The following is an 18,424-nucleotide window of genomic DNA, read 5'->3' as shown; positions in this document are numbered from 1 at the left end:
GCGTTCCTTCAGAGCCACGGCTGTGTGCGCACAGCCTGAGTCGTGCCTTTCCAAGAGCTATGCTTTCAGGGAGCAGAGGTGGGCCCGCAGACATTTGAAACCGCCTCTGATATTACTGGAGACACACGCTCCACAAAGAACTCATTATTCCTCCGAATTGTACTGCATATAACCCTTAAGCTGCAAAAATTCTTCACGTTTCTGTAAAATGAACTTTCCCCGTTACTCAATGAGACCCGAGTAGCAATAATCTGCATTTAGCAGACGGAGGGTTTCTACCTCTTTGTCAAATGCACCTCCTCCTTCATTTACAATGAAACACTGTCACAGGAGGCCACAGGTATGGAAACCTAACAAACAGCATTGCAGGCGCTGCCTATTCCCAAAATGTCTCTGTAACTCGAGTGCTTTGCTATAACAATTTACTGCAGACTATTCAAATTACGTGCTGTTTTCCTATTATAAAATCCATACCCTGCTCATTCAAGTGAACAAGCTCTTGATCTTTCAAAACGGAGTTGTTCTCTGAATTGCCTCAGTTTGGCGTGAAAACTCATTCAGTGTGGTCCTATACACCGTGCCTGTTGAATAAGGAGGCTGAATGGTAGGCAATCACTGCAGCTGCAATCAGAGATATTAAGAAGGATAAATTCTATCAATAGTTTTTTCAAGAGATGCACCCTTTATTTGGAATATGACAGAGAGCTGAGAGACAGACCCTGACAATGAGAGGGACTCACATGCAGGAACAGATCATACAAACCATAGGAACAACTACAAGGTGGATTTTCCTTTTGAACCTTACTGGATTGGCGGAGTAGCACACGATAAACTGGGCATGAGATCATAATGAGTTTCCTTGCACTTCTACAGGAGTTCCTAACTGGACGCAGGGTTCCTATGAAGGCCTGCTGCTCAAAGGCACAAACTCCTGCTCCTACAGCGGTCACACTGAGCGCTGCCCTGTACCTGTGAAAGGAGATCGTTCATTTTTCAGTATTCACATCATAAGCTCTCATTAGCAGCCAGGCCTGGAAGGAAGCAAAGGTCACAGTGCTGCAGGGCAGCATGCAAGTGGTTTGTATACACAATATGACCTCTGCAGGTGAGGTGCTGAGTCCTAGGCAGCTCTGAGCACAGTCTGCCTTTCATTCAGCACGCAGCTCCACCAGTGGGTCACCCGGTCTGCCTCCACCAGGGGCACCTCGACGTGCCTGGGCTGCCCAGCCTGCGTCCCACTGGAGGAAGGTCATCACCTGTTGTGGAGTCCTGCACAAAAGCCAAGGCTAAAGCCAGGATGGCACCACTCTGAGAGCAGGGACAACTCATAATAATCCAGTATTTGTTCCACTATTCAGAGCTCTGTGTAAGCCTTCTACGGCCTCGCTCCTTGAAGGACACGGGATGGCCCAAATACCATGTTTGTTTTTCCCTGTGATTTTTTCCTCTCTTTTCTTTAACACAGAAGATGCTATTGGAAGAAAAATCGCATCATATCATCTTTCTTAGGATGCCTGATTGGCTGCTTAAGATTTCACATGGAAAGTTTAGAGAAGGACCCAACTATTTAAAGATCGGTTTGGTAGAGTGGGTCTTGTGGCTGGTACACAGCAAGGAAAGATAAAGCAGCAGTGATGACTTTAATCATGGGTAAGGAAGTGGCTGATCCTGTATTATCTCTGGATGCCGGTTTTCATCCAGCATAGCTGGAGATCTTGCTGGCAACTGCATCAAAACGTCCATGTTGCATAGATGCTCCAAATACAGCTGCCAAGAAACTGGAGTTTCCATTTGGAGAATTTCAGACAGGGAGAAGACAAGAAGAGAAGCGCAGCCTGGGATGAGGCTGGAAGGAAGCCAGGATCTTTTTTTCCCACTTGAAACTCAATAGTCCTGCATTTGAATTTCTGTAAAACTGACATATTCGTGGTTTTCAAACGAGTACTTTCTGACAAGTCCCCTGCCCCCCCAGGTCCCCCTCCTGCAACAGCCCAGAGCTGTCAGCCCCCTCCCAGCCAGCTGGAGCCCCTTTGATATTCTGGGCAGAGTTGGGACCATCCCTGAAGCTATATATATGCAGTTATATGTACATTTTGAAGTTCTGCACATGGCTACACATCTCATCTAGATGGATATATGCATATTTATTCCTTTGTGAATTACTGTAGCCAGCCAATTCCGGCTGATAAACCTTCTCATAAAACATATCCTGTGTGATAAATAAAAACAAAGACTGCTCTCTTTGTGCTAATGAATCACATTCTGGAATCCCCCGCTTCTCTTTGCCTGTTCACAATGTGTCTGTGTGTGCGGGTTCTTCTGGAGCAGCCTTACTGCCTTGCAGTGTCACAGCTCGACCTGGGAGACCTGTACTTGCATTGTGGTGCCTTTCCAGAGCCGGTGCAGCCCAGCAGATGGGTGATGCTGCGAGAATGAAATCGCAGACCAGACCTGAGAGCCACTGAACACAGGTGGCCCTGGTGTGCCCCCCGCCAGGCGTGCACACATCTGCCTTCCCAGCACCTCCTGGGCAATGTGGATGGAGAAAACTGTGGGTCCCTGCCTGCTCTGCACACCCCCTGACCCTTTCACATTCTGCAGGCATCACTTCAAAGCTGTCCCTGCACAACTCTCCTGGCACTTCACAGAGCGCTGCTTGGTTAAAATGGGATGTTTCAGTAAAATGCTCAACGTATCCCACACCACACTACTCCAGCATTCCCACCACTGCGTGAAGCCCCACTGAGCATCACAGCTGCTCCACCACTGCTGCGGGTGGTGCTGCTTTGTGGGAGAGCTGTTTAATGCCGAAATCCCCCCGGCAGAAGGCAGCAGAAGGTGTAATGTCAGAAGAAATACTCTTACATTTTACATTCAGGTTTAGTAAGCAAGGAATCAATGGACTAACAATGACCTATTTCCAATCCTATTTCTCAGCTGATAGAAAGCAGCCCTTCTGCTATGAAATGATACATCTACTCAGCAAGCAGCGAGTAATGCGCTTCTTCTGCAACGATGCTGACTTAGAATACAGGAGAATGCTATGGAGAGCACGCTGTGAGTAACCCGAAACATGTATTTTACTTAAACAGAAATGCTTCCCTAACTCCACAGGTTGTGAGAATGCAGCTTTCACAGAACGTTTCTGAGATGTGAGTCCACCTGTTTGTAACAGTAGTAAATGCAGTACTGGTAAGGCAGCAATTTCCCAGTGTGTGATGCAAAGTGTTCCTGGCTGAACAGAGCACTGCTCTGCTGCACACTCCTGCAGCAGCACAGGGCTGCACAACACGGGGCGAGCACACACATGGATTCTATCTAGCAGAGAAAACTCTGTTGGAATTCCCCATCTGCCCACTGTTCTGGGGTGCGACGCAACTGTGGACAACACTACAAACATGAAACTATCCAACAGTTAGCAAATAAGATTAATGTACTGAACTTTTTTCCATAGAGGTTGTTTATCTTTTTGATGTCAACCCTCTCACTACAAGTCTCAGTAATCCTACACTTGTTTCTCTGTCCCTAAAGTGGAATTATAGAATGGTGTTCTGCATCTACCCCCTCAGAAGGGCACTGCTCAGCCTTCCTCCTTCCAGTGTGCGGTTATTTATGGGGCAGAGAAGTGGCCAAAAGCTTTTGAACAAGCACGCATCTGTTTCTAATATAGGTTAGAAGTTAAATTTGCAATGAGCTGGGATCTGTTATCTCTTTGTTATCCCAGAACCTTGTGATGCTTCCGTACTTGTTGAGTTTTTGGGAGAAATTCTGCAGATGAGGAACAGCCGCTCCAGCCATCTGCCCTCATGCAGAACTCTCTAGTCAACGTGCACAGTGCTTCCATCACAAAGATACAGCCCACAGTGAGAAATGGTGCCATGAAGGCTGAGATTCAGAGTCCGACTCTATAGATTTTCCATATGCAAATCATTTATTGATTAAAGCAGGAACTGCAACTTCATGAGAATAGAAAAAAAATAGGAGAGCTGACATGTTGCCTATTAAAAAACAGAGCATGCTTGAAAGCAGGTAGTATTTCGGTTTCTGGCATATTAAAACGCATCAGATATGTGGGGAGGCAGATCAGGGAGAAGTAACCCAAGTTCAAGGAGCCATCCAACCTGCCCAGAGTGCTCATTTAAACACAGCTTTTGTTCTTGAGAATATTAAATAACCCACAGCCCTCTCTCCCCAAGTCCAATTTTTATAAGAGCACCTTATAACGTGTGAAATCATTAATCAAAGGAGATTTCTCAATTATTCTCTCTGACCTGTCACCGTTACTTATTTAGTCGGCGTTAAGAATTCAGCAGCATCTTCAAAAGCTTCTCCAGACACCACCTGTGAACTAATTACACTAAAGGATGGGGGATCTGTGATGAACCGCAGCTCCTGGCAGTGGCTGACAAAAGCAATAACAACTGTGGCCCCGATCTTTTCACTTTTGCAGCTAATTCAGTGTGCATCTCAGGAAGGAAAAAGGAAACTCCCCGACGTCCCAGAGGTGGAAGGCACAGTGCCTAACCATGGCTCCCAAACACAGCCTCGGTTTTGCATTTGTTACACACGTGTGGAACAGTTTGAAGCTTATTCTCTGGGCAGAAAGGAATCTTCAGGGATTTCTCTTTAAACACAGTGGTTTTGATGGGCAACTGTTGAAAGACATTTTGAGGCTGCTGTCACATGGCTTACGAACAGCTGGAAAATGTCACAAAACTTCTGTGATAGAATTTCGTATGCATATCTTGGAAGTAATTTTTGACAATGGTAGTTGTTACTCAGAATAACTGCATGGAATATGAGAAGGAAAACTAGCTGGAAGAAAGGTCTGCGGCGCTTCCATTGCCGACATGCTGTAGCCCTCTCAGCCATCTCAAAGAAAAGTATTACTCCAGAATAATGGCATTATTGATACCATCTTCCAGTTCTGCCAGATGGAATATGGGAAGGAATGTATCCGAAATACTGCTAAATGATTCTCACGTTAAGAAGTTACACCTCTTGTCTCACTGCCATCATCACACACAGTGTTCTGTGCCACTATCCACCCCCCAACGCATCCTCTGCCATTCTGCATAACACACAGACTCTCTTTCTGACACTGGAAACTCTTTACTTGCCTCTGCAGCTGTAGAGCTTTGTAGCAACAGTGATGGCACTATCTGGATATTTAACAGGCTTAAAATAGGTAGAGGGAATATCACAGCAACCTTTCATTTCATAAAGCAAGCAGCACAGCTCAATGGCAGTGCCACCATTGACACCGTGCTGATTTCTGGGAGCACAGAGAAATACTCAGCCCTAATTTTTATCCTGTTTGGGAGCTTCTCTTTCACCTCTTGCTGGTGTCTTTCAGGAGAACAGATGTTTTTCATCTGCACATGGACCTCAGAGTCCTTCCCTCAGCCTTTTCAAGGCAGATCAGCTCAAGTAGCTCTGTCCCATCACAGCCCTACCTTCTTCTTAAGTTCTCCCCCATTGCATTCAGAGGATTTCACATTCTCAGTTTCACAGTGTACTTCAAATACATTTGTGTCAATCCCTGACTGTATTATGAGTGTGATTGAGAGAAGAGGATGATATTAATTTTTGCCCCCCTTCTCCATTCTGCTCCCCAGTGCCTGAGCACTGCACACCTTACCCCATCGTGCACAGGGAAATCACATTCCCCTGACTGGTCTGATGCTGCAGTCACATTCTGGGAAGACGTTTAATGCAAAGGAATGGTAACCAGAGCAGGGCATGTGAGCCTCATGACTTACCCAGCCCAGAACCTTTGGGAAATGGTTGGCAATACTCTTCCAGCAGTTAGGGAGCTCTGGGCAGCCCCTGTCTCATCCCCTGCGCTGGGCTGAGCAGCACTGCCCATGTGCTGCCAGGGGAAATGGAAGCCCTGAGAACACAAGGAGCTCCCACGCACAGTCAGGACCTCTTGCTGTTGGCCAAGCACAAGGGCAGGATTTGCAACTCACTGAGAACACCTTCTGGCACCCTATAGCGAGAGAGGGCCTCACAGCAGTGATCTAGAGCCATCCTGTGAGCCGTTCAGTGGCAATACAAGAAACATACAAGCCTCAAACAAACGTGCACAATCACAGAAAGAACAGCCAGGTTATCACAACGAGAACACCACAATAATGACATCTGCATTGCCCTGTGCACATCTACTGCACGGCCCTGGGGCAGAGAAGGAATGGGAGAGAAGTGCAGGGATGCAAAGAGGAAAAGGTTTCTCAACAGGGGAAACATAAGAACAGAACAAAAGTCTGGAGGAAAGACAGATCGATGGATGCACAGAGACAGAAAGGAGACAGCCCGGCACTACCACAACAGAACTGCCCGTTATCAATCCCTGCTATTGATACGGCAATGCATCGGTCCCGCTTCCTGGAGAAAAAGTACCCAAACATACTCTGTGAATGTATGTGGATACTGACCTGGGCTTGAGACAGGACTAGAGGTAGTAGGCTCAATTATTTCTACAAAAAGGGAAAAAGGAAAAAAAAAAAGAACATTTGGGCGTTAATCACACATGGAAGACAAATACAGAGTGAGACAGCAAACAGTCATGCAACAGACACCAACGACGACTTATTCACGGAGCCGGCGGCCATGGCAGCATGCAGGCCGTGTCTCCTGCCCAGCACTTCCTTCCCATGCCAGCTGTGTGCGCTGTGCTGGCTCCAGATGTGCACGTGTCTGCTTGGGCCTTGGCACAGCGGCCCTTGGAGTTTTCCTGCTCAGACACATTTCTCCCGGGAAATACTGAAACCTGCCTGGGAAAAGGGTCTTTTTTCTGCTCCATCTCTTGAAGATAATTTCTTACGAGGAATATAAGCATAGTTAACAATGTTGAACTAAGACTGTTTTTAAGGAATAGTTTCATGCTTTAGTGAACTCTTAAAAATGCTCCTCTTCTTAATTATTGAAATCCTTCCACAAGAAAACATTTACCAGAAACACCCAGAGCATTTTGGAGATGATTACTTCTACCATGACCGACAATGGGAAAAGTTAGCAAGGGGCCAAATCTCTCCAGCATTCAGCTTAATGAAACAATCGTCTGTGGATTCTGTTATAATTGTACCTTAAAATTCATTATTCCGTGCCCTTTTATTAGCTATGTACAGCGTTATGCAAAATGAAATACCAGTCCCAATCAATCTTGCGCAGAAGCAAGCTAACATTTCAATGCAGCAATTCAATAACCGTAATGAAAAAGATTTAACGAAATTACCAAGCTCCAAAGATCGTTGACCGTATCTTGACAGTAACAGGGAACTAATGGAACCAAAAGCCAGCCAGCCCCATGGGAGGGGCAGGTAACAGCAGTCGCTGAGCATGATCTCCATGCTCATCCACTTTTGCCTTCCCTCCCCCCTGCCCCAAGCAATTGCTTTCTGGCTTAATACGATGCCCAAACACTTCTAAGTGCAATAACTGATGGATGCGTTCCCAAAAAAAGTTGCTCAGTTTCCTGACCAAATTACCAACACAAACAATTCTGCTCATACAGACAAATGCTTCCAATCTTAAAAATATTTATTTGCCTCCTTGGCCTTGATCAGTGCTGCCGATACACTCAAATTGTGAAATAAGATATCGCATAGGTACCAAATGGAATCACACAGGGCTACAGGAACAAGGATGCACAGTGATGTCTGACAAGCTCAGCTGATTCCAGCAATGTCTCATTTTCCACACAAACCCAAGGGCTCTGTTACTTGGCACAGAGAGGAGGCTGTGCAGCCCTGTCTGCAGGTTGGAGCCGATCTGCCTAATCCCAGTACTGTCTTATCAGTAGCAAACTCGCTGTCTTGCTTTTTGTTCCTCATTGTATATTATATAGATGAATTATAGATGAATGCTCAAAACATGTTTTGGCACAAGATGAGGTTTAGGACCCAGGAAGAACCCAAAGGCCTCGCTCCAAGGCTCTCAGTGCTGCAGAGCTGCAGGAGGCAGAGGGCACGAGCAGCAGCAGTGACTGCAGATCTCCTGGTATCTCTCAGCACTGCAAGGAATCCAAAGGCTGGGCAGCTCCTCACTGCTGGAGACCAACACAAACATTCACAGCAGCACCTTGCTATTCTAAAACAGAATATCTATACAAGCTGGGACCAAATAGACTGAACCCAGCATGCTGCCACACCGTCAGGGTTGGACTTGGTGATCTTAGTGTCTGTTCCAACCTTAACAATCCCATGGCCATGCAAGATACCCCAGCCAGCAGGAGCCTCTTGGGATGGAGACAGCCTTGCTGAGTGCTGGGAAGAGGAGGGGGAAGGTGGGAAGAAGCTGAGAGGTCTCCCACTGTGGGGGGAGAAAGGAAATGAGGCAACACAGACAGCCCAGCAAACACTGATTAGGCTGCAGCTGGATGAGGTGCACCAAAGGAGCACACACATTCCTGTTTACAATGCACTGGCTTTTACACATGCTGTATGAGAACTTTCCAACTCGGTGTTATGTTTTACTACAGGATGGCTGGTCAGAGATCTGCTCGCTCAGAGCATCTCTTCTAATGAGAGTGCAGTTTCTAACTCTGAAGCAGTGCCACAATACACTGCTACCAGACGAGAACTTCTAGAGGCCACAGAGAGCATTTTGCAGCAGGGGAATAAAAAAGGCTTTTTTTTGTTTGTTTCAGTCTGCGTCAATAAAAGCATTAGATTTCAATATAATAATATTTAGACTTTTCACGTATTGGAGAAATCAATAACTGGTCCAAAATACCACTTGCAATCTAATACTAACACATGTATTAATTGGAAAAAAACCCTCATAACTATTTTCCTCTATGGCCTTTGATAATTAAGCAGGCTTATTTAATCTCATCTCCCCTGGGCTATGTCAGCTATGCTAAAGATTAATGATTTATTTTGAAATAAATCTCCTTAAGCCTGGGTAAGCCAAGGTCTGTTTGAGAACAACACTAAATGGAAAATGGAAAAACTTCTTTAATAATAAATCTTTTGGATGGAAAGTGCAAGCGGGCTGGGGAGAGACGTGCCCTTAATTTATTCTGTGTCTTTTACTCACCATTAATATCCTGCAATTACAATTTGAGCTCTTTTAGAGGTTTGAGTTATTGCACCTTAATTGCCAAGCGATGGTTTATTTTATTTAAGCCGTTTGTTCCCTTATTATGGGATGACAAGTATTTAATAGCTCAGTGCCCAGGAGACACGTAGAGAAAACATCACCTTTGAATCTGAAACCTGCAGTTGCTGAGCAGTTGACTCAGTGTAGTGTCCCCTCTACACTCTACCCACTGCCACCATAATACCACATTTTTTATCTATGGAGTTGTAACAGGACAGAAAGCACAGCAATGAGAGCCGAGCAGCGAGGGCCCAGGCTGCAGCAAGTGAGGGTTGGCTCAAATACAACAGCTATAAGCAGAGAAATAAAGGAAAGAATCTGCTCACCCTTGGAAGACTTCAGGTATGCAGGGATCTCCAATGAGAAACCCTCACTTCCACTGCCAACCCTTAAATGGGGGCTGGGAAGGGATGGATCTTGGCTCCAGCCCTTCCAGTCACTCAGGTACTCTGCGTTGCATTGCACTGCATTGCATGCACGTGAGCCTGGGCTGGCCTGCCTTCTCACGATCACTCTTTAGGTCTGGGTTAGGCATTAGCCCTTCTGCTGCAGAAGACGACATTTTTTTCCTCTTTTTAATTTTACTAAGTCCCATAATGAATGATCATATTTTACACAGGATGAAATACTTTATAGCACAAAAAATATATCCAGGAGGTGGGAGAACCACACATAAAGAGAAGTTATATTTCCATTGTAAACTTTCGAAACACTATTTAAAAGAGCCCACACAGTTCATGTTCTTGCCAACAGAAGGATTCTGATTCAGTCCCCATTGTGACAACAGCTCTGCACCTCCAACTCCGTAAGTGGGGACACAGAGCCCTGACAGCAGCTCTCACCAATGAGGAAAGCCTCAGCTGCTGCTTCAGCAATCACAGCACGTAAGGCAGCTTTGGCTGTCCCAGCAGAACCCATCAGGGCCTCTATCAAAAGAAAAAGCCTCCGAGTAACTCGTGTGTTTTTAATTAAAACGAATGAAGGTGCAGGAATGGTTCTACTCATGATGGAGTAGAAAGCCATTTATAAACACATCCTTGGGCAGCCTGATCCAGTATTAAAAGTGGGGGTCGGCAGCCCTGCCTGCAGCAGGGGGGTTGGAGCTTCATGATCCTTGAGGCCCCTTCCAATCCAAGCCATTCTAGGATTCCTTAAGTCCGTTCTTTTCTAACCAAGTTCATAGAAGAGAGCTGCACGACCACTGTGCAGAGAGAGCAAAAGCTCAAAGAGGCACACAGCCTCATTGCCAGGACTGCTACAATGAATATGAACTTCTTCTGATGACAGAGGTCTAATGAGGCTGCTAATGAGTCTGCTCCTGCCTGGTGCTGGGTCACCTGTCTGTGATTTCAGCAATAAACTGGGTGAAGAAAACAGAGAAATCTCTCTAATTTCTCATTCCTATCGGCACCTTAATTACACCTACATTGTGAAAGTTACAGGAAATATTCTTATTTACATGTTCCAGTTATACTATCGTAGAGGACAATACTGGCATATTATTCCTTATGTCCTGTTTCAGATTTTTTTTTTTTTCCAGAGAATGCTTTAACGATTTTACAGCAACAAAATGAAGAAAAGGTGACAAAGTATTCAGCATCCTTTGAACTCAGTCCTTCATTCATATGTATACACCAGCACCTGATGAATAATGCAGGCGCAGAAATCTGTTAGCAGTTTTGCTGTTCAGAAACACACGATTAGCATTGCTCTCACTGCAACAATTATACTCTTGTTCTCAGAGGTCATTCTTTAAATTCACACAACTGTCGCTGTATTTCTGGAAGTAAATAAGGCAAAATAGACATTAGAGATGCAGCACGGTGCATGCCACAGAGCTACCCTCTCCCTGCGCTCCCGGCAGCTTGCCTGCTGCTGATAACACCTCTGAAGGAATGGCATTGCCAGGTCTATGGTAATAAGCAGGAAGCAGGAAATATGTAATTGAACAAAGCCTGGCCAGGATAGGAGGCTTGTTCTCGCGCAGAGCTGTGATGCTGGCAGCCTGCATGCTCTGTGGGATACAGAACCTCACTACAGAATGTGCTCCTGAAGCCTCCCTGCAGGCATTCAAGGCCAGGCTGGATGTGGCTCTGGGCAGCCTGGGCTGCTGGTTGGCGACCTGCACACAGCAGGGGGTTGGGACTGATGAGCGTTGTGCTCCTGTGCAACCCAGGCCGTTCTGTGATTCTATGAAAGCTGTCTCTGGGAAGGTGGAAGTCCTGCCCTGCCTCAGGAACAGGGGCACAGGTGGCCCTCCCCCTCTAGCAATGCACTGTCACTGCCATAGTCTCTCTCTGGCTCTGCATACTGTGCTCAGAGGCTGCCCTGATCGGAGCTGCTTGGCTGCTCCGCTGTCTGCTCTCGCTGGCACGGCAATTTGTGAATAAGTTATTTAATAATTACTATGTAATTAGAGTTCTACTGATCCCTGATGAACTGAAATCCACAGACAATGCCTATCAAATGAATCATTACAAATCTATATAAATTACATGGTGGTGTGTGCCAATGCCATGATGAAATTCACAACTGTCTGTAATTTCTGCAAAAGGAAACTTAATTAAGCCAGTGTTACAGTTGCACATCTCCAGCCAGGGTGGGAGAAAGAGAACTTCTCCAAGGAAAACAGAGCCACACAGCACCATGTGATGCTCTGCATCAGCCACCGAGAAAGGGAGGGGAGTGCAGTGGTGAACACTGGTGTGGGTTCTTGCAGTTATTAGCAAGTCACTGAATGGCTTGGGTTGGAAGGGACCTCAAGGATCACGAAGCTCCAACCCCCTGCCACACGCAGGACCACCAACCCCCACATTTCACAGCAGCCCAGGCTGCCCAGGGCCCCATCCAACCTGGCCTTGAACACCTCCAGGGATGGATGGGGCATCACAGCCTCTCTGGGCAGCTGTTCCAGCACCTCACCGCTCTCTCTGTAAAGAACTTCCCCAGACATCCAACCCCAGTCACAGAGAAGTTTTCCACTTGGTACAAATATGTATTGGAAAACAGGTAGGACCAGGACAGCCGGTGCCTTGCTGCTTGCTAGGACAAGTTGTCCTGCAGACACACAGTGGGATGAAATACTTTCATTGCCCAGGGAGCTCTTAGAACCTGAGATCGAGGAGCAGAAGTCTGCAAACAGCATATAGGGGAACAGAGGATCCAAGCACACACCCCAAGGAGTGAATGCAGACAGCAACAAATGCTTTGCAAAGTTGCAGGTGAATCAGCCAAGGTCACATCCCAGCACTGCCACCCACATGCCCTTGGGGTGCAGGAGGAGTGTGGGTGCCCCTGCACAGTGCTGGCATGGAGCTGCCCTGCAGCTGCACTGCAACGAGGCCTTTGTTTGCTGTGCAGCAGACCTGAGACCTTAGGTTCATTTCTTTAGCACTGAGGGCAAATCTCTGACAAACTCACTAAGCTTCCTTGTAGAAATAATTCCGGCTGCCTGCCCTGCTGCTCGCTGCAGCGGAGTGCCGCAGAACCCAGCTCAGACAGGATTTATTGGTGACAAGATCGTGTCCATTCATTTCTGGACCGGCCTCATCCCTTGGCCTAAACGGCCTTCTCACAATGCTTTATTGCATTGATTTACATGCAGAGGCAATGCACTCCCAGGTTTGCTCTGCTCAGCTGCTATTGCTCAAATATTTATACAAGGGCAATTTCCCCGTGCTCTGCTGTCACGCGCAGCAGCACAGCCAGGTTCTGCTTCCAAAGCCCTGGACAAGCTGAGCTCTGAGCAGAAATGATGAATAACAAGCAGCTTGGTCACCCCTGCAGCACTGCTGCTCTCCTCACCCCTTCCCAGTGCGCAGGAGTACCACTGCATCCAGGAAACTCCCAGGTGCTTTGGGAAAATCTTTGTACAACGGGGGATTGATGGCTTCAGAGCAATGCATTTAGTAGGGCATTTTTTACAAAGACCATAAAGACCTCCAGGAGTTTCTCACTCACAGGGCCACTTCATGCCCTGGAGGTGTGGATCTGCTCGGGGCTGGAGCCATCCTCATGAGGCATCCTAATGCAGACATGCCAGTGCAGTCATGGAATGAATCATAGAATGACAGAATGGCCTGGGTTGCAAAGGAGCACAACGCTCATCAGTTCCCACCCCCTGCTGTGTGCAGGTCACCAACCAGCAGCCCAGGCTGCCCAGAGCCACATCCAGCCTTGAATGCCTGCAGGGATGGGGCATCCACAGCCTCCTTGGGCAACCTGTTCCAGTGCCTCACCACCCTCTGGGTGAAAAACTTCCTCCTCATATCCAACTTAACCTCCCCTGTCTCAGTTTAAAACCATTCCCCTTGTCCTATCACTATTCACCCTTGTAAACAGTCGTTTCCCGCCCTGTATAAACAGCCAGGGACAGTGTGTGGTTGTTTTGCACGGAGGGCTATTTGCTTCCATATGTCACCCGTTCAGGCATTCACATTTAAGCCCTATTTCAGAAGGACCGTACTCTGCGTGTGATGCTGCCATGCTGTTACCAGGAACCACCAAAAGAGCGTTTGGGTGCTGGCACAGGCTGCCCAGGGAGGCGGTGGAGTCACCAGCCCTGGAGGTACTCCAGAAACATTTAGATGTTGTGCTGAGGGATATGGTTCAGTGGGAAAAACTGGTGGTAGGTGGGCAGGTGGACTGGGTGATCCTGCAGGTCTTTTCCAACCTTGCTGAGTCTATGATTCTATGAACCTACTTTTCAAGCTCAGCTCCAGGTTGAGAAGAACAGCGTATTTCCTTGAAGCAAAAATGGAGATGACAACCTGCACACAACTGTCTTTAGCTGTAAAATCATAGTTTTAAAAGCACTGAATCATAGAATCATGGAATCACCAACGCTGGAAAAGACCTTTATAAAAGCATTGAATTATCAATTGATTTAGAGAAAACTCTGTTGGATCCCCACCCCACAGCTTCTCCACTCTGAAGAGCATTTGCCCACAGATGGTCAGCACTAAAGAAAGCCCCACAGCAGCACCAGGAGAGAGAAGGGACTGGTACCCCCCGTACTTTTCATTGGCTAAATAAATAAAAGCTATACACCCAGAGGGTGGTGAGGCACTGGAACAGGTTGCCCAAGGAGGTTGGAAGGATGGATGCCCCATCCCTGCAGGCATTCAAGGCCAGGCTGGATGTGGCTCTGGGCTCTGCCATGGTGACCCTGCACACGGCAGGGGTTTGGAACTGGATGAGCATTGTGCTCCTTTGCAACCCAGGCCATTCTGTGATTCCGTGATCATGTCTGATCTGTGGTGTGCTTTACTTTAAGGTGAAATTACTTCACAAGATTTGGAATTTTCTCCTTCACTTTTAGAGGCTTACTGGGATACCTCAGCATTTGATTTTGCAGCGGGCAGACCACAAGGGACGGCTGTTGTTCATGGTGTGGGCTCACCAAGAGGGGTTTAAACCTCAGAAAGGAAAAAAGAAAAAAAAAAAAAGATATTTCCTTCTGATTTTCTTCATTCCACAAACTGTTTGGATGCCTGGGACTGTGTAGCAGCTTTCAGGAAATGTAAATAAATGTGGTGGAGATTATCTGTGTCTATTATTTTTAGTAATCTTATTAGAGAACACATGGCATGATAGATGCAAACAATTTTTTTTTCAGATAAACACTGGTTTCAACTAACTGCTGCTGTTCAACAAACCAGAATTCAGTAGGCAAATCATCCTTCTGTCAAACCAAGGCTGTTTTGTCGCTGTTGACAAAAAGTAACACAAAATGAAGACAGAAGCTCTCATCAGGTACTGCAAGCAGGATTTGGGCTTTCACCCAAAGAGCAGCAAGCACACAGTGCTGACGTCTGGAGTTTAAAATCCGTTCTATGATTTTCATGAAAATTCTTGATATCCTTGAGTCTTTTTCAAAGTCCCACATTTTTGGCCTGGGCAACCCGTTACATAAAGTGGCTCTCCATTTAGCAGTGTATTTTAATGAAGAAGCACTCATTTTCATTCTCCTGACATGGGAATTTTTCATCCTTTGTCTCCCACCAGCGCTTCACAAACCTCCCCCACCATCCTGAGACCAAGCCTGCAGCCTGCATACCAGATTGAGTCACAAAATGTATTTATGTCAGTATTTATAACACTTCTCATTTTCACCCCATTTGTTACGCATGTTCCACTTTGGATTTTTCACTTTTTCTCGTATGTTAATTTACCTCAACATTTCCTACCCCTTCTGCATCACGAAAAGAAACTCCGGTTCAGGAGGAGCCCTGACCTCCTGTGCTCCTCACCCTCATCAGGGCGCATTGTAGGGAATGTCCATAGGTGACAACAAATGCTTTAATCACCATAATTAGCTGATACACAGAAAGAAAGCTTAGATGTGCTGCTAGACATGCTCGTAGACATGCTTCAGCCTCTCCAGATCATCATATTGCAGTAGAAATATGTATCTAAAACATATGGTTACAACTACACAGTTTAAGAATACGAACACAAACTTCACAAAAACTAACACAAAAGGCAACTGCTGTAAGGAACCATAATAAAGATTACCATAAATTGCACCCCCTCAGACACAAACATGTTCTTTGGCTTCTAAATGTCAAGGAGAAACATATGCTGCTGATCTTTCTCAGAGCAGCTATTCCCATCTTGTGCCATCTCAGTCACTTATTGTCATATCATTCAGATAAAGCTCAACCTGGAGAATGGATACTTGGAACACTTCTCCTCAGCTCTCAGTAATTGCTACCTGGAGCAGCAGTCAGCATCCTTATGGAAGGGTCTCATGCTCAGCGTCTAACAGAATTGTTATGACTAACATTAATGGGAGATTTGGCCATTTATCTTACTCTGTGTGAGTACATGAATTCAAGATGCTGTCTCTAGCTCTGCTGGACTCCCTGTTTTCTGACACTGGCTCCTCAGGCATATTTGTGATGTAAAGAAAGCACTCGGTTTTGCTTAAATGCAGTTCAACTGCATCTCACGTTGGTCTTACCCTGTGTGAGAAAGGGGAGAGAAAAGAGGCTTTTACCTTGCCTATAAAGAACACTGGAGATGGTTGGAAGTTCTCAGATAGTTGTTTTCCATTGGGAATGCAGTCACTCCATCAATGTGCCCTGGACGAGTACCCTCATCTTTGAGAAAGGCTCCCAAGGATCTGACCCCCAGACCTGTAACCCCACTCCTCCAACTCCCCAAATTCACACACGCTGATCTGGAGCTGGATGGCCATCTCGGGCTCCATCTTGGTGGGTCACCTCTCCCGTAGCAGCCAGGCTTCTTCAGCCAGCTTAGACATGGAGAGTAAAGCAAGGGCTTCAGTGAGAAGCCCCATCAGCAAAGACAGAGCATACGGAGAACTAAAACAAAATCTCCTTTGGTCTATGACAGGGGAGCTGTAGCACAGACACGAGTTTCCAGATCAGACAACACACTATGAAAAGGTCTGACTTGGTTTTATAATGGATATACCACAAAACCCCATGGGCATGGACCTGGATGCCCCTTACAGTGACCACAAGAAAGCATGCTGGCTCAGACATCCCTTTATGTTTTGTTTTACTGCCCCTGAAGGCATTTTCCATCTGCTCTCTGTCCAGCCACACACCAGGGAAGTTGGGGCCATGCGTTCAGCAAGAGCTGGGTGAGTGTTCGGGGCACTGACTGCACGGCAGGGGCAGGACCAGACACCTCCAATGAAAACATTGGTGCATGGCATCAGCCCTCTGCACTGCGACTTCTACAGGAGACTTTGGGCTTCAGCCAAGCATAATTAAATCAAGAAACGTCTTTTGATTTACTGCAGCAGTCTTTGAATCAGCTTCTAATGACTACAGGAGTTTTCACTTACATTCTATAGTTATATGAATATATCTGTATAATTTTATGTGTGTCACCCGTTTGGCTGAGACATAACACAGAACAACACCAATTTAATTGTGATTTGTTCTAAGGACCAGAGTTTGAGAGGTAAAATAGTAAAATATTTCTTAGGTAATTGGAGAAAGCTGAAACTATGGACACAAAGGGAATTTCCCTGGAGAGTAAATTTCTTTCTGAAATGTCAAATTTGGAAGACCAGCCAAAGCCACTGAGCTAAAACTTAGCAGAGACCCCTTCATGTGGGCAAATACGCAAATTCTCAGTCAACAGAAAGCAATGGCTGAGTTTAATGATGACACCAAATGGTGTGAACACAAGTCCCAAGCAGTCTTTGCATGATCTCCAATAGCCACTCAAACAACTGCTGCTGCCAGGCCCAGCTCCATCCCCTGGCAGCAAGAAGAGCCCCTTCAGGAAGGTGACCTCTGCTCAGACATCAGAGCACGTCAAATCCCCATCCCTGGAGGCACTCAAAGCCAGGCTGGATGTGGCTCTGGGCAGCCTGGGCTGCTGGTTGGCAACCCTGCACAGAGCAGGGGTTGGAACTGATGAGCATTGTGCTCCTTTGCAACCCAGGCCATTCTGTGATTCTATGAACCGCCTTTGCAACACAGTCACGGCAAGATGCTGTCTGTGCAGCAAGCCCTTGGCTAACCTGTCACCACTGTTATTGCCAGCAGTAGTGCAATATGTTCAGCAGTACATAAAGTCACTCATTTCAGATCATTCCCTTTCTCGTTCCAGGAGAGGCTTTTATGCACCTGGAGACAGATGTTTTGACCCAACACTGCCCTTCCCTCCGTCCGCCCCAATTTCCTTCTTGGTCCTGAGAGCACTGATCTCTTCCCACAGTGGGAAGAAGAGAAGTGGAAATAGCCTTCATCTGCAGTAAGAAAATGCTTGGTGTAAATATGAAGGAAAAGTTGCAAATACAGGAAAGAAGCAGGGCCACATCCTGACTGTGATGGGGGAGGACCACTCTGGGCAGTGGGAAGCAGGACCCAAAGCTGCCAGCAGTGGAAAATGGCATTGTGGCTACAGCCGTGCTCTCAGTGAGATGACTGTGAGAACCCCCAAATCCCATAAATCCCTGCTGTCCCTCACTATTATGGCTTGGGGCAGCAGGAGAGGGAAGGTTTGCAGATCCACGAGTCAGGCTGCTAGGAAATTACCAGAGAAAATTGTTGTCTGTCTCAATATTAATTTTGTTTAGTAGACATGGCATAGCAAGACCACTGCACAGCTCTGCAGGTGCCCTCAATGCTCCTGGATCTTCAGTGCCCCAGTAGACACACTCAGTGCTACACCAACTATCCTGAGGAATGCATATGTTGTTACATGCAATGTGCTGTTTACAAAGAGTTAACTTAAAATTTTGAAAGAATATTAATTTTTTTGCACTTCAGACATGAAACTCAATTAAAATGTTGGCACAGCAGTTTGATTAGGAATCTTTCTATAGGAACCA

At 46.4% G+C, this 18,424-nt stretch overlaps 1 protein-coding gene across 2 annotated transcripts in view; it reads right to left on the bottom strand.

The window, feature by feature from the left end:
• The window catches only part of NEGR1 (neuronal growth regulator 1), a 188,246-nt gene that overhangs the window by 32,847 nt on the left and 136,975 nt on the right, over nt 1–18,424 (bottom strand). Inside the window, exon 7 of one of the 2 annotated variants that reach the window (XM_048945051.1) lies at nt 6,438–6,479. The exons of the other annotated variant lie outside the window; for it this stretch is intronic. Coding sequence (XP_048801008.1) covers nt 6,438–6,479 — 42 coding nt within the window. The remainder of the gene's footprint in view (nt 1–6,437; nt 6,480–18,424) is intronic. 2 annotated transcript variants of the gene reach the window in all.

Source organism: Lagopus muta, chromosome 5, assembly GCF_023343835.1.
Source record: "Lagopus muta isolate bLagMut1 chromosome 5, bLagMut1 primary, whole genome shotgun sequence".
In the NCBI taxonomy this organism is placed as follows: Eukaryota; Metazoa; Chordata; class Aves; order Galliformes; family Phasianidae; genus Lagopus; species Lagopus muta.
This window is presented reverse-complemented; position numbering and strand designations above follow the sequence as displayed.